The following is a 22472-nucleotide window of genomic DNA, read 5'->3' on the forward strand; positions in this document are numbered from 1 at the left end:
CAGTGGGGAACATAAGTCTGCATGCCACCCTCATCAAACTCTACATGACCAAACTCTACATGTGGCTTGTCTCTCACACTGCAGTTACCACTGCTGAAAAGCAGCACCCACCACCTCACTGATTTCACGTTCACTATTTGGTCTCCATAAAACGTCAGCAGGCATCGATGAATGTCAATGGTTGCAAAGTTTTCCACGTGGAGGAATTCTATTACAATGATTTACTTCATATGCACTTGGATGTCAGATGCCATTTTGTCAGACTCCTCTTCTGCTGCTATCAACATCTGCCTCTGACATCATGAGACAATGTAATAAAATAGGATGCATTACTTTTGGAGCTGCCCTCATATACTGAAAAGCCTCTAACTGTTCACAGGCACTGTATATGTGGCAACAGCCAAATATTTCTTTCTGAGAGCATTTGATGATGGTCAGTAAATAGGTACACTAATGAACACTCTCGTATTTGAAATAAGTTATCTGCATTTCCTGCATTTATTTTTAAAAAGTTGATAATCCTGTGAATGTCATTTCTAGGAAATAAAATTAAGCATGCTTTGGTCCCTAAAGATGCTAAGAAAAAAAGACCTGTTGTCTTTATGACACTGAATATATACTCTAAATCAAAAAGGCAAAGAAAGTATTCATGCTTTTTCATATCATACACAATGAAAACAAAAACAAAACACCAAATTCCTTAACTGCTTAATGGCTGAAGCTTTATATAGTGCAAATGTATGAGAAGGAAAAAATTCTGCTGATTTAACGTGCACTGTGAGAGGACCAAAGATCACGACTGAAACAAGGAGTTGCTCTAGAAGTCAGTGACTTTATCTTTCCATGCTACTGGATGATTTTCAATAATTGAAAGCTGTCAATACAAGCAGACTTCATCACAGAAGAATGATGTAAAACTGTTCCTGCTGATATGAACCCTGTACGTGTAGTATGCAGTTGCAGAAAATAGGTCTTAGTGAAAAAAACAGATGATGCTCTAGTGTTGGGATTGAGTGGGATTTTTTGCCTCCTATCAGTATTTATTGGAAAAAAAAAAATCAGTTTGCCAGATTCCCAAATTTAAGCTACGAACCGACCAATCTAATTTCACAAAGTTTCGTTAAAATTAGACAGAAAACTGTCTCAGAACTGTTTCAGCTACACACGTATGGTTTTTTTTCCTCCAGAAATCATGTTCTTCATAGAAATGTAAATGTTTTCATCCTGGTAAAATCTCCTGAATGTTTATGTGGAAAATTCTGTTTTATGAGATGACTCCATTCTTACTTGTGTTCTAGGCAGTTGTAAGTACCGGTTGTAAATGAAAATATGCAAGTCTTATCTTGAGGCCTGAGATGCCAATTAGAGAGAGAGACAACATAAAGATCAAAAATGGAAATAAACAAGCATCTCAGCATTAAGTGAGCCTTGTACCTTCCAGAAATGAGTAAAGGAGATTGCTCTTTTAACAAATTGATTCACTGTATTGCAATTTCATAAGAGAGTTAAAGGTGGGAGCTGTTCCTTCGTGAGGTGTCTGTAATGATGTTACATTTGGGAGTAAAGTTGTGTAGGTGCATGGGGTACATGGGGTGTGCAGCTAGTGGTTCTCAGCGATGGGCCAAGTCAGGGAGACAATTGATAAGAAACAAGTAGCACAGTAATGTAAAACATTTACAATCTGTTTAGCTGTTTAAGTTCTTGCTAGCTTGCAGTTTGTATATTTGAATCCTACCCTCACAATATATTGACTCTGGGAAAAGGATTCAAAGCCTCTGGTCTTTTTCTCATCTCCTGTTCTGTTGTGCTGAGTGAGGTAATTTTGAGGATGTTAAAATCAAAACCATAATCAGAATAGATTGCAGGCTCAGAAGACTGAAATGAAAACCCACAAAGCCCTGTAGCTGAAGTCTGTGCATCCATTTGTTCACTGCTCTTGCCACAAACACGCATGCACACCTGCTATCTCAAATGAGTGTTCAAGTTCCTACTTATCACAGGTAGCACTAGGCAGAGAAGAGGAATTTTGAATAATATTAATTTCTTTTTAATGAATGTACACTTTAACATATATGGGTACACTCATGATTATAAAAACAGAGTACACAATTGTATTTTGTGGTTGCTTGCTTCGGAATCATGCCAAAGCAAGTAGGATATCTCCTAAGATTTGGGTTAATGAGTTCAGGAAAGTAAACTAGTCCAGTAACAAACATTTTTTCAGTCATGAAAGGCAGTCAAAGTGAGTGAAAGAGTTCTTCCTTCAAGTCCCAGAGGAGCCTTGCTATGCCTTGCTCCAGCACCTGACTTTCAATGTTGGCTGTCAACACAGAAACATACTACTAACGCAGCTCCGTATTGAGGAAGGTCCTGTTCCATTTTAACAGGGTGGTACTTGGCTAACAATCATGTTGGGCAAATTAGCATTTAAATGTGTAATCTGAGCTATAGTGTTGGTCTCCAAAGACAGCAGTGAATAAACAAAACTTCATGTATTTAGGTCCTCTTCCCCTTCAGCTCACCGTTCTCATAATGAATTTGCTGTATTCATCCCCTTTGTAAGTAACATTAGCAGAAAGTAGGAGAGAGACTGCCTAGCAACCCACAGAGATCCCAAAGAGAGGTGGAAAGGAAGTGTTTTTCATGTAATTATTCACTTTTACAAAAGCTGTTGTCAGGTAGACACTAGAAACATAGCTGTTTTATTCTTCTCCTAACCTACTTTTAATCTTTTGAGAATCACTACCATTAAAGAGAAGGAAAAAAGAGCTTAATTCAGCCATTTTCTGCCTGGCCGTTCAAGTTGTGTTTTCTTGCTCTAATGAAGGCTGTGCTTTCAGAAGCTGTGTTGTTTAAAAATGCCTGGATAGTAAACTTTAGAAACAAAGTCCAGCATCCAACCTTTTTTTTTTCCTGCTTCTCCAGAGTACGCAGTTCATATTTTGTTTTGGTTTAGTTTCCCATTTAATTATATTTCACGTATCAATGAATGAAGCAAAGTTGTTTTTTTTTTTTTTTTTTTTTCCCATCCTACTTCTTTTTTTTTCCCCAGAAAGTCATCTGGGGATAAGGGCCAGGGGCTAACCACCTCATTTATTTTAGGTAACACAGTCAGTGCCAGTGTGCTTGAATGCAGCAGTTTCTTTCATTTTCTGAACATGACAACCTTAGCTTTTTCCTCAGCCACCATTTCTTTGAGTTGACTGAAGCTGCATAGAGATAACTGATGCCACCTGGATATGCCTGGAGGAGTTGTTTCACTTCTAAAACATTGTGTTGAATTTCTTTTGTATTGCTTACTGCCTAAGTATTTCAAGTAGCCTGGAGATCAGCACCTTTTCAGTGAATAGTCTTTGACTTACAACTTCATTTTTCTGTGTCACATTTCTACCTTAGGTTCAATGAATTTCAATTTGATAAACTTAGATATTGAAAATTTTCTTTTAAAGGAGTAGATGTAATGGAAAATAAGTATATTGAAAGTATGCTGAAATACAGTTGGAATTATATTGAGTGTTTCTCATTTGCTGAGGCAATAGCATCCAAATTTTTAAATTGATCCTATAGGAAAGATTGTTTTAGTAACGAGAAATAAGAAGATATATAGATAGATAGATAGATAAATGTAGCATTTAGCAGAAGAATGTATAGCAGTTTATGAAGCCATCTGGGAATGATTCTTATAGTTGCATGCCAGCCTATACTGAACTGAACAGACACACTTCAGTCAGTAGCATGCTGGTTAGACTCTCAGTATCTCAAAAAAGTTCATCTAAGTCATGTTTTTGTCATTTTTAAGGGACATGGGATCTAAGACTGGAAAAAATAGTCTTGTAAATATAAATGGTTTTATGCCTCAGAAACTTCAGGCTATGTGATACTGTTACGTGGAAGTAGATTCCATGTGTTCTTTATTTTCCTAACATAAAAATACTATTTTGAGTTCTGAATTCCAGCTTCATATACAATTACAGCTCTTTCTGTAACTGCTACTTTAAAATGAAGCTTTTTTTTTTTTATCAGGAGAGGAAAGAAAGGTTCCAGTCTGATCTTGAAACGATCAGAATATCTCAGTAGCATCTTGCTATCCGTCTGATTGACCTCTGAATTCTAGGTATTGGCTTATAGCATGAGCGCATTTTTATGTTGGATTACAGCAGCAAGGTAAGCTTAGCTTTCAGTTTCAGCTCCTGCTCAGTCAGGCACGTTAGTAACTGAGAGCAGCCTTTACAAGATGAATTGGTAGAAATGAAAAATTCAGACTGAAATAAAAGGATAAGTTGAAGCAGGGACTTTGGCTTTTGCACAAACTCATAAGAAACTGCAGTTTTCTCATTATATTTGGTTCAGCATATATTTTAAGATCTCCTACAGTGTTTTGTGTGGATTTTTGGCAGTCTGAAATTATTAGGCTTATCCTAACCTGCTGTGGAAGTACTTGGACCTGTAGTTGTCATCACCAAAGGCAGTTCCTTAATCACTCTAATTCAGGAGGTGGATTAAGAGGAAACGAAAGAAACCTGTCAGGTCCACAGCTGGCAGGTTCTGTTGGAAGAGTGTGATTCTGCAAAAAATTCTTCCAGTACTCACCATTAGACAGGTAATTAATTCCCTTATATCTGACACTCTTTAAATGTAGGTGCTACTTCAAGATTAATGTCTAACACTGATATAGTTTCTTACAGCCCTGTCATCCTTACATATACAGTACATCAAATACCCAGATGGCCTCACTGACTCTTTGATAGCTCAAATGTAAGTCACTGATCACAAGCTCACACACCACGTGCTTTAGAAGCCAACCTGTAAGTGCTAAACTTTCAGGCCTCTTACAGCTTGAACATTCAGTAGCCAACATGAATTTTGGACATTTTTCACATATTCTCCATATACTGTATGAAACACTGGCACGTGACCATTAAACCTTTCAAAGTGTCTGGACTTAAATTCTGGCAATACTTTTAGTTCAGGCTGTTTTGCAATGAGTTGTTTTACTCAGGCCTTGTTACTGCTTTTACCTTAAACTTTTATTTATCATTTCCTGACAGCACAGGATTTATTTGTAAAATCTTTATTTGAAACCAGAGGAAAGCTGCTCTTTAAAATGCTGAGATTCATTAAAATTAATGAATAATTTAAATTAAAAGAGAACTATGAAGTGATTGCTCATTCTCTGACAACAAAATGGGAAGTAAATGACTATTGACATTTGGAATATCATGTTTTAGAGAGTGTGTGCAGCATTTAACTCTCCTATGAGATCTCATACATTCTCAGATGGAGTGCTTTGTTATGGAATTGTCATTAACCACTCTGTAGTTAAGAATGCTTTGAGTTTTGCAGCTGAAGTGAGCATTCAGTCACACTGTTAAGAATGAAAAAAAGTGCATATTTATGAATTCCCTTGATTTTGTTAGAAATAAGTAAGCAACTTAAGAATGTATACAAATATTAGCAGCCATTACGTGTTTTTCATTTTCTAATAGAGCTGTTAACTGTTCATTACAGGAGAAATCATGGAAAGAAAGATAAGCACGTTCTATTTAATGGAGTACTCATCGTGCTTGACCATTTCTCCAGTTACATGTGGATAAGTGGATTGTGCATAAACATTGCAGTTCTTTTAGATCAGCCATTACTTTTAAAACTATCCAAAGTGCCTCCTGACAGTGAAAATATTATGGTGATTTTATACCACTGAGAAATCTGTGAAATTTAACTTAATTTCTGACTCTCAAATTTTAACAAAGCTCTCCACTTCTGCTCAGAATATCCTCAGTGTACCTAATAAGGTGTCTTACATTTTTCTGTAGACTAACATGCAAATGAAGAGCTATACACAGCAAGATAGAATAGTGAAATTTCTCGGATGTCTTCCTAGCTGTGATACAAAATCAAGTTTTTCAGGTGACCATATACTATTTTTAAAATGACGTACCTCTTAGGAGGATCAGACTGAAAATAATTACTTGATTTTCCCATTTTTCCTAGATATTTGCACCTTTTGAATACATTCAGTTGGTTGTTGTGATGGTTGTGTGGAAGTGCTATTTAAGGTCAGCTTTCCCTGGGACCATGTTTCCTGAAGTCATGGGAGGATTCCACAATAGCTTTGTGGTACTGTTTGCTTTGCTTTGAGAGCAGGAAAGCATTTGATAAACAGTGTTTTCCTGATGATTTGATACGTGGAAATGACAAGGAATAGGGTTGCAAGGGCTCCCTCCTGAGAGCGGGTGTATGACTGCTGCACATGTGAATGTTGATCTTTGAGGTTTCCTTCTTCCAAAATAGGAAACATGACAGGACATTTGTGAAAGTGTTGGTCTGAGCGATTTGTGGATATAACATCACATGAAAACTTTATAGCAGCAACATGAAACAAAGCTAATCCTCTGGATCAGTATTCAATATTGTCTTCACTACACTACACACACTAATTTTTCCTTTTTCATTCATTATATGTGCTACAGAGCAGAGTCTGGAGTAGTACTGTTGTCATATAAGTTAAGATTGAATCCTAGCCCTACACACAGGAAGACTGAATTAAGGTTACATAGTCATGTGCATTTGTGGGTATTGCTGGCTTTTGTGGGGTGGACTTTGTGAAACATAATTCTCCATATTAGTAAACAAACCAACATTCTTTTTTATTGTTTTGTGGATATGTGTTGTACCCATTTAATTTGGCAATCAGCAGGACACAGCTGAGATTGCTGTAGAATAAAGCATGAGAAAGCCTCAAAACAGAGAGCAGGGCACAAACAGCTCTGCTGTTCTCCTTCCCACTTAGAAAATAAAACATGAAGAGAATTTGCATCTTCTCATTTCTACCTAGACAAAGCAGGTAGTGGCATAGAGCTGAAGAAGCTTCTCTACAGTCTTTTCTCCCTTTGGGACAAAAGCTTCATCACATAGGCTCATTGACCTTACCAGCAAGCAGCAAGAATTATTTCTGCACAGGAATCAGAAGAAGAGCAGTGCTCTGTTTGCATTCTTCTGGTTTGCCCATGCTGTTGCTAAGCTGGTGCTGGGCCTGGCATGTCAGGACAACAGCTGTAGCCTAGAGGCAAACTGTGAGCACACAGGGATTGAAGGTCGACCCTTTGGCATTAGTTTTTCTTTTAAAATTTTAAGTTATAATAAATGAAGTTTCTTGTACTTTAATATTGTTTTTGCCTGGAAATTTAAAAATATGAGGTGAGGAAAAATAAGAAGAAACAGTTACTTCTTTTCAAATAGGACTTAGTGGAAGTGAAATATTTTCAGACCCCAAATGTATGAATGCATACTATTGAATTGATTTAAGTATCACTGACTAAAGGACTTTCAAGGTAAGTAGTTTATAAAGCATGAACAGGATGTTCCCTAGTACAGGTTCTTTCCTCTGGAATTTGCTCATGCCAGAAACACATTGAGCCCAGTCACATCTCAGAAAAAGCATGCTCCTTTTGTCCCAGCTTTTTGCCAGCTGCCGGCTCCAAAATCTTTGCTTTGCAGCTCACTGGCAGTGTTTTCTTTTGTCTCTGTCCTTCAGAATTTCATTGTTCTGCAGAATCCTGCTACATTCATTCCACATACTTGGAAAACGTTACAACTTTTAGTCTAAGCCAGACATTACAAAATTACCCAGCTAATGCACTACAGCAGTTCAGCGCTCTCAGAAATAATTAATAATGCTTTTGTTGCTGTAAGCCAGATGGATGGTGCCTGGGTTTGAGTGGTATCTACAAGAGGCCATCTGTACCCCGTAGAAATTTTCATGAGAATAAGTTTCCTTGAGGTATAGTTTATGAATGACTAAGTCTGGGTGCAACCAAGATGAACAAATAATTTGTGTGTCAACAAAACCTACAAGTGCTAATGAACATTGCCATTTAATGCCAAATTTGTCAAATGGTCACAGGTTTTGGGGGTAAGAAAATAATAATATCAGCTGCTTACTTTTAAAATGTTAACATCGTTAGGCTTGTGACAAGATAGGAAAGTTGACCATCTCATATTTTTCCAGCTACCAAAATCCTACCTGTGATTCCTGATTTCATTTCCCAGTTTGCTGCTTCCTTGATCAACTGTAGATGTTTTTGCCATTTCAGAAACCTGAAATTGAAATATTAGGTAATCGCAAATCAAATCTCATTGGTTCTCTGTAACGCAAAGAAAGCTATGCTGATTCTATTATTCTTTGCAGCAAATGAAATTACTTCCTCCTGCCTTTTTAAACATTAGCCACAATTTCTGGAGGAATTTTTACTTTGAAATCTTAGAGTGCAGCAAATACAAAGGGCTTTTCAATCTGATTCAACTTTAAATATGCAAATGCTTGATTACAGAATATTTAAAGTATTTCCCTCTGTTTTGATGTTGATTCACAGTCAGATGTCACTGTCTTTAGAGGAGACTTGTTTCCATTAGAGGAAAAGATACCACTTAAGGCCAGATTTTTATCTCTTATTTTCTTACTAACTACAGGACCTCTAGAAGGATGTGCCCTGTGCTCCTGTTCTCAAGCAGCTCTGGAGTTTCTCACTTCAGAGTACAATTCCTCTTTGACCCCATTTCCACCAGGACTTGCTGTCCCAGGAATAATCAGACTTCGGGAGCTGGCGTATGCCAACAGGAAAGGCTAATGCTCATCTAAGTGCTGTACAATGCCCTGCAACAATGCATTGTGCAAAGACTGAAACGGAAGGAAACAGCAGATTCTACATCTGCTGATCCAGTTTCCTAGCTTTTGTTTATGCTTAAGAGAACCGTGCATTTTCAGTTGACCTATGCTACTTGCAGCTTTTTGGGAGCTTCCAATCTTGTTAAAGAGCCTGTCTGTCAAAAGGCTTTCTCTGTGCAGTTTTTCCCTTACCAACTGGTGAAACTTTGAGATGTAATCAGCTGTATCTTATTCAGTATGACAGCAATGAAACCATTTAAGCCATTGATGCAAATCAAATCTGATCTTAATGTTATTCCTAAACAGAAACACCCTCAGCAACTCCAGAAACCAAGGACTCATTTGATCAGATGCAAAACAAGTACATCCCCTTTGTATATTTATGAGGACTTGTTTACTATTATTAGTACAGTCATGAAGTCAGTACCTGAGTAGAATTTCATCTCCTTCCTGTCGCAAACTCGAAGTAGTTAATGGCTACGTAGCTATTGCCTCTGGTTATCAGCCAGGCAGTGTTTTCTTACTTCTCTGAAAAGCGTGTTGCTTGCTCTGCTCTAAAAAAAGAAGAAAATAAAACCCCAAAAAAGAAAGTCTTAAAAGAGCTCATTTGTCTCAGGAGTCAGGAGTAAGAACTTACTGGAATGGAAGTAGTAGTGCAGCTATGCAGGTGTGGATCCTTCACATCACTCTCTTGGCCGAACCAGAAGTTAAAAGCATATAAACATTTCCAGTAATATTCCACCCAAAATTAAGTGGAACAATTAATGAAATGATTTGTTTAATTTTTAAAACTTAAAAAAAAAAAAAAAGTTAATCTTCCATGGTTGCTGTGAGGACAATAATTGTACTGTGTCAGTTTGTGCTCTTTTCTCTTTTTCTCATTTACAGTGCAATTTTTGATCAGTTTAGGATAAAAATGTTATCACTGATAGTATGAATTTATTTATTTGATTAGCTCTACAGGACTTCTATTCTTCAACTGCACAGCAACCTATCATCTTTCCCTAAATAAACTGTCTTCTCTTTCCCCAGTTCATCTATTTGTGTAGTACATATAAATCTCATATTTTGTCTTTATTTTCTTCATGCTAAATTATTAAATTTTAATTTAAAAAAACAGTTGAGAATGAGATAAATATAGCTGATTTATTTAGCTTAAAATTATATCTTACAGTGTTAATAAAACCATTAAAGATTTTCACTCACTCGGATTTTTTTCCTAGAAATTCTGTGTCTTTTTCTACTTAAGGTTAGTTTGAATGTGTAAAGACCAGATGAGTTATTTCTTGTTTATACCTTTAGGAAGGAGTGAGGAGTTTAACTCACAACATATATCATTTTTCAGGTTGCAACTTAGAAAAGTTTTGCCAGATGCAATTTCTCTGCATAGTTTTCTCTGCAAATTTGCAGTCAGTGTAGATGTAACTATGATTCCTTCCTGACCTCTTCTAACCACTCTACTTTTTGTCTTTAGGTTTGGGTGGATGCTGGTACACAGATATTTTTCTCTTATGCGATATGCCTTGGGTGCCTGACAGCCCTGGGAAGTTACAACAACTATAATAATAACTGCTACAGGTAATAATAAATTCTATGATTTACATTTATTTCCAGTGATAGAAGTATTCACAGTGCTTCACTCTGAAGTATTTCCCTTTTCTTTCAACCACCCGCATGAGTGATTGAACTCATTTTTTGCAGAACCAGAGACGTGTAACTTATAACTTTTTTCAGAACTATTTTCCAGTTTTTGTTGTTTTTTCATTCTCTTTGATCACCTCTGACCCCTCCACAGCCACACGTCACTCAGTACACACATGCTCAATTGTGTGTACAATACGCAAAATTTCATAGATGCTTGTGTGCCATATTCGATTGTATAATGTTTATCTGCTCTAAAAAAAATTCCATGAAGAACTGCTATTAAAACAGTTTGGTCTATTCAACACATCAATTTTACCATAGTTTACTGACTTCAAAGTAGAGCACATACATAGCATGTTATTGCTAGTCTGTACAGATATCAGTAAGGAAATTGATAATGACTTTCAGTAGGTTTTAATCTTCTCATAGAATCACCAAAGTTGGAAAAGACCTCTAAGATCATCCAGACCATTCACATTTTACCAATATTACCCATTAAACCACGTCCCTCAGTACATCATCTAAATACTTCTTGAACACCTCCAGGGACTGTAACTCTACCACTTCCCTGGGTAATCTGTTCTAGCACTTGGCCACTCTCTTGGAGAAGTATTTCCTAACATCCAACCTGAATCTTCCCTGCCTCAACTTGGGGCCATTCCCTCAAGCTACATGGGAGCAGAGGCTGACCCCCACGTCACCACAACCTCCCTTCAGGTACTGGAAGGTTGCTATAAGGTCTCCCCCCCCAGAACCTTCTTTTCTCCAGGCTGAAGAGCACCAGCTCTCTCATCCTGTCCTCATAAAAGAGGTGTTTCAACTCTGTGATTATCTTTGTGATGATCTCTTCTGCACCTGCTCCAAGAGCTCCATGTCTTTCTTGTGTTGGGGACCCAGAACTGGACGTAGTACTCCAGGTGGGGAATCACAAGAACAGAGCAGAGGGGCAGAATCACCTTCCTCGACCTGCTGGTCATGTTTCTCTTGATGCAACTCAGGATACAGCTGGCCTTCTGGACTGCAAGAGCACATTGCCTGCCTGTGTTGAGTCTGTTATCAACTGACAGCCCCAAATCCTTCTCAGGGCTGCTCTCAAGCCATTTTCCACCCAGTCTGTATTTGTGCTTGGGATTGCCCCTACCCAGGTGCAGGACCTTGCACATCTCCAGACAGAGAACTAAAATTACATTTTTAAATAAAGGAAATAAATAATAAAACAGTTCTAAATCAAAAGAAAAAAAAAAAAGAAAACTGTGGGAGAACAAATCCCATTGTGAAATTATTTAAATTCTAAATTGTAGCTTTACTTGAAGAATTTAGAAGCCAGTTGCAGCAAATGCATTCTTAACAGCAATTTGTGCTTCTGTCAGAGGAACACAAAATAGTAGGACCCAGCAGAGAAAGAGATCTGGAAACCACAGCCACACAAATGTATCTACCAGCTGAATGCAAACTCTCCAAAAGCAATTTAGAGTACTCTGCTATCTAAACACGCAAGTAACTTGTCAGCAAAAGTTATTGTTTTGCATGGCTATGAGTGCCAAATTGGTAGAAATTTTGCTGCATTAAATAGTGTAAGTCCCAAACAGTTCAGACAATGTTGATGGACATTGCTTTCAGAACAACGATAGAGATGCCTCAAAAGAGAGCAACAAATGCTCCTAAGAGCAGTAGGCAATAAGGGTTTTCTCTCTCTTTTTCTTTTTACAAGCATAAGAGATGCTTTAACTAAGAGTGCTCTTTCTCTCAGTTATTTAATTTCTTTGCATCCTTTCTAGGAACTACTTTTTCACTGCCTCGAGGACTGCAATGATGTTTTTGTGATTGTTTTGTAACTTACTACAAAAATCAGGATTTTTGATGTGTGACCAGAGAGCTTATGTAATTTTATTTCCTCTAACAGCATCGGTTGGTGAAAAAGATTGGCAGCCACTCATTCTTAAAGCTCCTGAGAATGGTGCTGCAAGAGAATAGTTTTTAATAAATTCAAGCTTTGCAATTCAGTTAACAAAATGTTTTCACAAAATTCCTCAATAGGACCGATTTGATGGCATCATAAAGTAAGATTCTTCAGAAAACTGAAGAAATGGGTAGGACAGAAGTTAACTGCAGAAAGAGCTGAGAGAAACTAGGATGTTAACAGATGAAGACATACAAAGACAGAAAAATGCTGCCTTTTCTCAATAAAAGAAATCAGAATTAAACTTATATCCTGACTACCACTTAAAAAATTAAAATCAGGCCATGGTTTTGCCTCTTGCAGTACGTACAGTTTCTTGTCTGATTGTAACAAACTGCTGCTATTCTGCACTCAGTTGTACTGGAGAACAAGGGTACATTGCAGTGGAAAATAATGATGTTACATATTTTAGTGGGAAAAGGAGTTTTCTTACTAGCAACTTGATCCACATCACTAATATTGTGAATTAATTGCAACCAAGTTAACGCACATTTCTGAGCTGGACATGAACTTCTATTGTCTTTATTAATCTGTCATTTTAATGCTTTAAGACAGTGAGACAATTACCTGAGGCCAGATCCTCTGTGGATTTACAACAGTTCATATCTAACAGTGATTATTCTGAGCAGACAAAAACAGTGGCAGTAAAATCAGCTGGCAGTGCTTTCCACATACTTAAAAAAAAAAAGTGTATAGAAGTTTCCTGTAATTTTTTAGTAAGCTAAGAAATCCCTAAGGAAAGGTTTATCTTCAGACTCTGTAGACAGAAGAGAAAAATGTTCTTGTTCCTGCTTCATGTGCTCTGTATTTATAGAATTGATCCAGCTCCGTGCTGGACACAGGGCAGTTCCCCACCGTGGTACTGGGGACTATACCTCAGCTACATCATTTTTGCATGTTAGCCCTTTTACTATTCAGGAGTTGGCTTCCTTGCTGCTTGCTGTGGTACAGATGAAAAGTGAGCATTTCAGCTGCTGTTAACAAACTGATGAAATTTGAAAGAAAAAGAAAGTGTTCTTGATCAAGCTTCCATTCTAAGATTAAAAGAGGAACGTGAATGTACCTTTAGAGAGTCTGTATAGACAAGGAAGTGACTGCAGGGATGCAAAAAGCTTTACAGACTCTTCTCTCTCATAGAGAAGGTCCTTAAGGAAGGTACAGTGAATTTCTAGCAATATCCAGGCTGTCAGGCAAGGTGAAGATAGAGGGTGGAGTCCCTGAATTATTCAGGTGATTGTCAAGACATTCATTTGGAAGAATGTAAAGTTTTCATAAAAATTTGACTGTTTCCCATCATTTGAAATCCATTAGGAATTCAGTCTGACTCTGATGCCTTTCTACCAAGGATGCTTATAAAGAATTAATGGAAAATTAGATAAACTTTCTTTTCCTTCCACTGGTTGTTGGGCCTGGGCACTTGCTTTCAAAAATTCAGTGGCTTGTTAATCAGTGAATCCAGATTCCCTCTCCCTTTTTCTTCCCAGCACAGAAAACAAACAGAAACAAAAAATCAAAACAAAACAGAAACAAAAGAAAACAAACAAGCAAAAAACCAACACAGGTTAAAAATAGCTAGTTAAATAAGCAATAGTACAGGAAGATTACGAAAGATGTTTTGCCAGATAGAACTGTGGTAGGAATAGACAAATAAGAAATATGCCTTTGATTCTCAAGAAGTCATTACAAATCTGTGACAAAGATGGGAAGATGTAGATGCAGAGCCTGTTTAGATTTTTCAGGGTCATTTCTTCTCATAAATAACTTGCGTGAAAACTTGCTTCAGAGCTGTAGCAGTAAGTGAATTAACCAGGCTAAGGTATAGGCTTTGTAGAGCTATATGTTTGGGTTGTGTTTCAGTGATTTCAGTGATTTAGGATCCTAATTCATTTTCAGATGTCTAGGTTAGCTTATTACTTTCCCAAATACACAGCTGTTTCTTGTAGCAAACCATCTTAAAAAAGTGTATGTTATAATAAATCATTCCAGTTTCATCATTTGTCCAGCCCAAAGTGCTGTTTAATCATGAAATTTCCAGTCTAGGTAAAGAAATATTTATTCATTTTGGACTTGTAATTATCATTGTAGGATTTTAATTGTCTTATGTTGTTTAGATAAATCTGAGAGACACCATCTCTGTCCATTCTCTCTTTGTTTACTTATTAGGCACATACAAAGTCCTTAGACTGTGTGCGCTGTTTTTCATTTCCATGGCTTCTGAAAGAAGTTTCTAAAACAAACTGGAGTTGTATTTTGTATAGATAGTATTGCCAGGATACTGTAACTAGAATAGAATTAGCTGAAGTCTGACCATAGGATTTTTTTTCCAGGGAACAAATTATTAACATTGTTGTGTAGTTTATATATTAATTTATAACCTCTGCAGCACGTTATTACAACAGTAACTATTACAAAACGTTATTAATACCATGTTTCCAATTTTTCAGGATTTTATTTGACTAGTTTGTAAAACATTCTGTTGAAAAGCAATGAGCGAGTAGCAACAGACTTGCAATTGAGACAGTTAAAACACAAGTCAGGGTACTATAAAGACATCTTCCTGTAAATGCTTATGCCTGACTGGTTTCTCATAAGCATAATATCATGGGGAATCACATTCAGAGCTTAACGCCCATTCCTGCAGCTTGGGGTACTGTTAATCTTATGGCTCATTCTATGAAAGAAACCCAGGCTCTGGCAACTGCAGTATTTCTTATTTATATTTTCAGAGACTGCATCATGCTCTGCTGCTTGAACAGTGGCACAAGCTTTGTTGCTGGTTTTGCTATCTTTTCAGTGCTTGGATTTATGGCTTATGAACAAGGTGTTCCCATTGCAGAAGTTGCAGAATCAGGTAAGTTCCAAAAGCAGTTTTTTGATTACAGAAAAAATACCCAGTGTTTTCAGAATAGCTAGTCTGTGTCACATCTTGTGGATAAGTTAGCTGTTTTGCAGATATTTTGAAAAAAAAATCAAATTAAAGACCTGTTACCTGTTAGAATATGTTAGAATAATTCTATATGAAGAGTTCTTACCTATTTGAGAAAAGAGCTTTGCAGCTTTTTGGAAAAAATTTTGGAAGTCATCTCAACTCTTTCTTAAGACATAATATCCAACCACGTATTTTTGATGTCTAGACTGCTCACACCATCTACTAATGTCAGTACCTTTTTCTCTCAAGCACATACATTGAGACACTCAGATGGATTAAGTTTAAAAGTACTTACTTTAAGTCCAGAAGGACAAAAAGGCCCATGTTTACAAAAAATTAACTGTCCAACTTACATTACCATCACTGGACTTAGAAACATAATGAAAGTTAATAGTTCTTTATTGTCGTTGTGGATGTAAAATCTTTTAGCATGACTTTAAATCCAACAGAAAAGAAATAAAGAACAGAAAGAAAAGCAGGAAGAAGGAGAAAAAGAAATGACTCTCAGGAAGTTTTTCAAATTTAGAAGAAAAACTACAAAGCAAATAGAGCTCTACTAATACTGTCATGAAAAATATTTATATTTCCCTTAAGCTCTCAAGATAACTGGCTTATACTGATCCTAAAATTATATAAAAAAGATTAAAAGACTACAGCAACATTAGAAATTATAAGAGCTTGTAAATATTGGCTTAAATGGAAAAGCAGTAATGTGTTGGAAGGTCTTCACTAAAGTTATTGCAGCAGGAACACAGCTTTTATCATCCTTCTTATAATACCTTTGTGTCCTTGCTGTAATAGCTGGCTGACTTTAAGAAAAGCTGCTACAGCACAGGAGTTAGCAGCATCTGAAAAGTGAGCACAGGTGAACGAGAACAGAAGTATAGGCTAGGAGAAATGGTAATTCAGCAGTTTTAAGAAGCTACCAATGGTGTTGTATTTTTGCTATTGCAAAAAATGTTCTATTTTAAATATTTGTGTAAATATACAGTTTATGGATGAATGTTATGTTTTGGCAGCAAAATTCAGAAATACAGAGCAGATTTGGAACAATCCAGTAGGCATTTGGCTTGCATCATACATGGATTCCAAGATGCAGTTTCCATTAACTGCATTCTTGCACAGTATGTTAGATGCAATGGTGTCACAGAAAGGAAAGATAAAGATTTCAGAATGTATTAATAAGTTAGATATGGCAATCTCAGGACCACACACTGCTATTTATTCAGGTATTTGGGTCTTGCTGCACATCTACACAAAGAAGTAGGAGAATATGACACAGTGATTTCTTAGTAGAAGTCTCAAATATTTTGACATGTTCTTCAGAGTTGATCTACTAAGCAAGTCCTCATTACCAATTAGCCTCATCACCAAGTAGTTAGACGTCTATAGAGATGTAGAATTTCTTAACTTTTTCAATCCTGTATTTAGCTCTTTTTGTCTGCCATGAAAGTACAATCAGTTTGTGGTGAGTTGAACACGGCCAGCAGCTAAGCACCCTCACTGACAATCACTCATTCACCTATCCCTGTGCAAATAAGGGAGAAAGTAGGAAGAGAAGAAGTAAGAAAAGTTGTAGTTCAAGATAAAAACAGTTTAATAACTGTAGGAAAGATGGCAGAATAAAACAACAAACAAACAAAATAACAGCAACTGTTGCATAGACAATGACTCACTATCTCCCACGAGAACACTGCAGCCAGTCTAAGCAATGGCCTCCTTGGAAGAGAAGTTCTTCATCAACCTCAGCTTTTATTGCTGTATGACAGTATATCAAATGGAATATCTCTTTGGCCAGTTTGGATTGGCTGTCCAGCTCTGACTTTTCTCAGCCTCTTGCCCACCCTTAGCCTACATACTAGAGGCAGATAGAGTGGGGAAAAAAGAAAGCCTTGATGCACTGTTCAGCAATAGCCAAAATATTGATGTTAGCTAGTTCATTCTAGCCACAACCCAAAACACATTACTCCCAGCCAGACCCAGTACACAAGTATAAAACTGTTTACTTTGTTTTCTTTTGTTTCAGGACCAGGACTAGCATTCATTGCTTATCCTAAAGCTGTTACCATGATGCCTCTTTCTCCTCTGTGGGCAACTCTGTTCTTCATGATGCTCATCTTCCTTGGACTAGATAGTCAGGTATGAAATAAAAACACTTCAAATACTTTGTTGGAGTTCCTTGTATGTGTGTGTCATCATCCTTGATTTAAACAGCATTTATCCTCATGGAAGAATGAATTCTTGACTTATTTCCTTGCCTAAAACCATTGATTCAAGTTTATTAATTTGAATCTCATTTATGTGACAATGGAGGTTCTGTTATTATTTAACAAAGACATTGCTTCAGCCTCAGTACAGATTTATGTAGTCTATATTTGGGCATTCATTTTGGTGGCTCTTTTGAAAATCTTGCTCCAGAGCTGTGAGCCAGGCACTCAGGTCTCTAATTTTCTGGTGATTTTTAAAGGTAGCAGGAATGTTTTTCCTCTCCCTCATTAGATATCTTGGGCACTTAATAGCTTTATAGAATGTCTCTCTTCTGTAAAATGGAAAGAGCTTCACCTTTGAGAAACAATTTCCTTAGAATGAAATTCTGGTGCAGTCCTACAAAAGTCACACATCATTTAAGCCTCATTCAAGCAATGTTTGAAAGATTTAAGTTTTATGTAATCCAGCTGCTACAGGTCAAATAAATTCCGAGATAATATTAGTGGCTTCAAATATTTGAATTTGGTGGTAGACTGGAAATCCATAGCTATAGGCTTTTTAATTCTGAAATGATGTTCCTCTCAGTTTGAGCTTCTGTTTATAGTGTCCTCAGGGATCATTCAGTCTTTCTCAATGATGAAAGCATAGAAGGATATTTGAAGTGTTTTGTAGCAAATCCGAATCCCAAGAGTAGATGAGACACATATTTTATTTGTATTTTCTTTTCATTTGTTCTAGTTCGTGTGTGTTGAAAGCCTTGTGACAGCTGTTGTAGATATGTATCCAAAGATTTTCCGAAGGGGCTACAGAAGAGAACTGTTGATTCTTGGCCTTTCCATTGTGTCGTATTTCATTGGTCTAATAATGTTAACTGAGGTAAGATATTCTTTGTTCAACACCTACAGACTAAAGGAAATGTGTGTCTTATAAGAGTGACAGATAAAGCACGCGAATGTTTGCCATAGACAGAGTGCACTGTCAGAAATATGACTACAAAATCCTTGAGAGACTGTTATCAATTAATTTATAACATTTGAAACGTGTCCTCAGTTTTATTCCTAAACTCAGTTTTTTGAGTTTAGGAAATATCTTAGCTGAATTTATATAGCTAAGGAAATTCCATCTGCTTTGCACCAGCCAGCAGGATATACTGACGATGGTTTCAGCTGACTTACTCTGGGCAGACCAATCTGAAGGCAATAAAATGTTAGATGAAAAAATCTAGTAAAGATCATGAAGTGAAAAAAAGCTTAAAATGTGATTGATTTTTATATCATCAGGCCAAGTCCACCAGTAAAGTCCATTTCTGACCAGAAATTGATTTGATTAAAAAAAAAAAAAAAGAAGAATTTTTTTTTTCAAACAAATCAAAATGTTTGCTTTGGACTGCTTTGAACCAGAATCTCTAAGGGTGTTAGTCTATCCCATCAATTTATGACACGTATGTGCATTACTCTGTATGGTGCTCAGACTAGGAGGGAACTCTGGGATCTTTGCTGCTTGGTAGGATTTTAGTCCTGCTGCTCAGTGCTACTTCTAGCGAATGACTTTGAAAATACAGGCAGAGTCCACACTCTCCTTTGCTCATGTTTTTCCACCTGCTCAGCCATCAGACCCTCCTTGCACCAGGGAGAGAAGCAAACAGGTGTTGCAAGTCTGATGAGCTGTGGAGCTAAATGCCAGAGTGTGGCAATGTGTCTGAAGAATCCTGGCTGTCATAACTGTGAAAGGCCACGATGTGTCTCTTGTCCAGTAGTATCAGGCAGGGTTTTGCAGAGAAGCAGCTTCTGAGGGCTTCATGAACTCATCTGGTGTCACTTACATTCCTTCCGCAGAGATCTGTGGTCCTTGCACCATGTACTGTTCAATTTGCTTTGCTGCTGAAAAAGAACAAATTTCATCCATTCCATGGGAGAAAAGTGGAGACTAGGACAAAATGAAATTTGTTGTTGCTTTCTTTTTTTCTTTCTTGTTGAAGTGACATTTTGTACCAGACTACTCAGATGTCTTTCTCAAGAGACCTGACACTGCACTTGAACAGAAGTTACATAGACCTCAGTGTGAAGGAGCTGAAAACTCATCACAAGAAAGTTTATTAATTTCATTCAGAAGTAAAGGGCTCGTACTGGACAAAGAGAAGATGGTGACTGTTGGTGTTAAATGAGGCAGTGGGCTGAAATAAGATTTATTTCAATTGATGGTCTGTGAATCTCATTATTATTTCAGTGTTGAATGCATATGGGATAAGAGATTAAGTATCTTGCATGTAGATTGGTATAATATTGTTCATATAATATTAGTCAGGTTTTCCATAATGTTATTAATTTGACTTTATAGTTTTTCTTCTCGTCTTGCCTGGAGGCAAAGACTCTAGAAAGCCAGCCAGTTCTCTGAGCACCTCTGGTTAAAAATGAGAAAAAATATGGGAAATGAAGAAAATAATGGTGTCTCTGAAATATGTGATAATTTAAATAATTGAGTCGTAATCAAATAATAAGGAAGTGGAAGACTGTCACGCAGGAGTAGCTGAGACTGCTTGAATCATAGGACCTAGGAAGTACAGCTCCACAGTGCCCTGTGTTCCAGCACCCAACAGCCTGCTGCACAATGTAGTGATAAGGAATACTGATAAAACCAGGACAAACATGTCTTGGTTGAGCATATATACGTTTTTTCATGCTAATTTGTACTGTGGTACTACATAATGCAGAAAATTATAGGACCATTGACAACAAAGCACACACTGTGTACGGATTCTGTGCTCACTTAAGATGCTGCTTGGTTTTGACTGCTCTGATTTTTGGAAATGCTAAGATTGCTATTTTAAAATAATTTGAAAAAGCAATTTTTTAATTGTTCGGAAAAAACATTAAGCTTGCTTGGAGTCAGGATGTTTATTATTTCATGCTTTATCACTTAATATAGACTCGTGTAATTAATGCAGCCGAAAGTCTGAGTTATATTCAAATTACTTGTTTTGCAGTCTCTGCCACTGGAGATTCTAGTAGCAGTAGATTTTGCCTTCTTTCCCAGCATTTTAACTTTTTTATGTATTAGTGGTACAGACACAAAAACAAATAAAAACCTATTTCTGCTCTGATCTAGAAATCAAAATCTCCTGCATTTATCTACAGCTTTTATGTGATAACAAGTGAAATTGAAGAAAAAAGGTATGGAGGTGGGATGGCATTTCAGAAACAAGTGCAACATAGTTCTCTTTGGTACACTATTTACTACCTTAAAGCAAACGTGCAGTATTCAGCTGGCATAGGGAATAATCTGAAGTGCTGTGAAACAAAAGGTCATTCACAAAAATCAGTGAAAAATGAATATTCTTTTTTCAGAAAGGAACCAACTTTGATAGGAAGATTGCCAGATAACCAACAGACTGGTTGTGTAATTAAATACATATTTGTTATGAATTATTCATACCATTGCCAACATGACATTTGTTTGTTTGTTTGTTTGTTTGTTTGTTTGTTTTGTCCTCTTTCTGTATCTGTCTTCCAGGGTGGAATGTACGTCTTTCAGTTATTCGACTCCTATGCAGCTAGTGGCATGTGCCTTCTTTTTGTTGCCATATTTGAATGTGTCTGCATAGGCTGGGTTTATGGTGAGTCACTGAAAAATTGCTGCGATTTTGAGTATTTATGAAGTTTTCTGTTTCCAGAAGGAAAACAAACACATAGGCCATGTACGCTTGTGAAGCAGGGCCCTTTACATTCCCATGCCCTACTAAAAGCTAAGGGTATGCTTTCTCCTGGATTTTTTTCTTGCCCTTTGCTGGGACTGACCTTCACCTTCCGCTAGCTGCCTTAGGAATTAGGGATAGCAGTGAGTCCTTCTCTCACAAAATGTCTGTGCAGGCCATGTTCCCTTCTACATCTGACACTCACAGAAAAATCCACTTGCAATTTGTGCCTTATTAACACAAAATGCACATAGTAGTGTTCCTAACTCTGCTGTTTCTGTCAGCAAAGTCAGAAGAAAATCAGCAAAGTTCTAGGTATGTTCTTGGCAGTTCCTCAAGCATTTCTTTGCATACAAAAGACTCAGAATTTTACTCTGTAAAGCGTATATGAATTTCAGATCACGTGTGCCCTTGGCTAATTAGGGATTCATGCATGAGCTTGTAGGATATGTACTTTTCAGCTTGGCCTACTCAAACTGTTACTGACAGAAGTCATTCTTGTCTGACAGCTTGCCCACCACTACTCTCTGTTGATATTTGTCAGACATGTATGTAGGCAGCAATCCCTGCCAGAAGTATGGAGCAAAAGACAGTTACACGTGCGAGACAAAGAGATAGCAGCCTCAATTTCTGTAGCTTTGACAGAACCCCTATTTTTGTCTGTTCAGTTTTAAATGCTGACCTCTGTAACCTTGTGCATGCACATTCTACATCTTCTTTTGCTTTGCTTTTTCGGGCAGGCAGCAATCGCTTTTATGATAACATTGAGGATATGATTGGGTATAAACCCCTGTCATTGATTAAGTGGTGCTGGATGGTCTTAACTCCAGGTATTTGTGCAGTAAGTATAGAATATCTGAGCAACTTGTTTTAGATACATGGGATATTTTGTGTGTAATTTTAGAAGTCTACTGCTGTTAATAGTTCAACAGTATACCTATTGATTTGCAGTGTATGTTTTAATGCAAAAACTCTGTAGAATCTTTAAAAATTGTTAAATTTATGTGTTCTGTGAATTGTTAGAAATCTTTGTATATATAGTAATAGAAAAAGATAAACTCAGAGGCCTAAGTGAATGTTTGCCAATATAGGAGAGATTTTCCTTCAGTGCTTAATTGCTTAATAAACTCTGTACCTACCAAGCATAACTCAAACTTCCCCAGACTTGTGTAGGTTTCCCTGTCACTCCAGCCTCCTGTTTCCTCCCCTCTCTTTGGGTGACTAGACATATTCCAAAGAAGTCTGCACATTTTTCCTTCTAGCTTAGATAGTAGAATAAACAAAAGATACAATTCATATGCATGAAGAAGGGCAAGGAAGAAGCTGAAAGTACAGCACTCTGCTACATAAAAGAGACAGAATTACAAAAAGTTCA

General features: G+C 37.1%; 1 protein-coding gene and 1 long non-coding RNA gene across 3 annotated transcripts in view; one reads left to right on the forward strand and one right to left on the reverse strand.

The window, feature by feature from the left end:
• The window catches only part of SLC6A11 (solute carrier family 6 member 11), a 104042-nt gene that overhangs the window by 79122 nt on the left and 2448 nt on the right, over window positions 1-22472 (forward strand). For both annotated transcript variants that reach the window (XM_090148065.1, XM_090148064.1), the window contains 6 exons: window positions 10140-10243; window positions 14996-15120; window positions 17225-17337; window positions 18145-18282; window positions 20917-21019; window positions 21838-21938. In XM_090148065.1, coding sequence (XP_090004191.1) covers window positions 10140-10243; window positions 14996-15120; window positions 17225-17337; window positions 18145-18282; window positions 20917-21019; window positions 21838-21938 — 684 coding nt within the window. The remainder of the gene's footprint in view (window positions 1-10139; window positions 10244-14995; window positions 15121-17224; window positions 17338-18144; window positions 18283-20916; window positions 21020-21837; window positions 21939-22472) is intronic.
• Window positions 7774-22472, reverse strand: part of LOC149916408 (uncharacterized) — a 113417-nt gene continuing 98718 nt past the window's right edge. The window contains exons 3-4 of the long non-coding RNA XR_016470073.1: window positions 9093-9219; window positions 7774-8097 (exon numbers count right to left, since the gene is read on the reverse strand). This is a non-coding gene — a long non-coding RNA (uncharacterized LOC149916408). The remainder of the gene's footprint in view (window positions 8098-9092; window positions 9220-22472) is intronic.

The sequence above is a fragment of the Phasianus colchicus genome, chromosome 11 (assembly GCF_987193195.1).
Source record: "Phasianus colchicus chromosome 11, bPhaCol1.hap1.1, whole genome shotgun sequence".
Classification (NCBI taxonomy): domain Eukaryota; kingdom Metazoa; phylum Chordata; class Aves; order Galliformes; family Phasianidae; genus Phasianus; species Phasianus colchicus.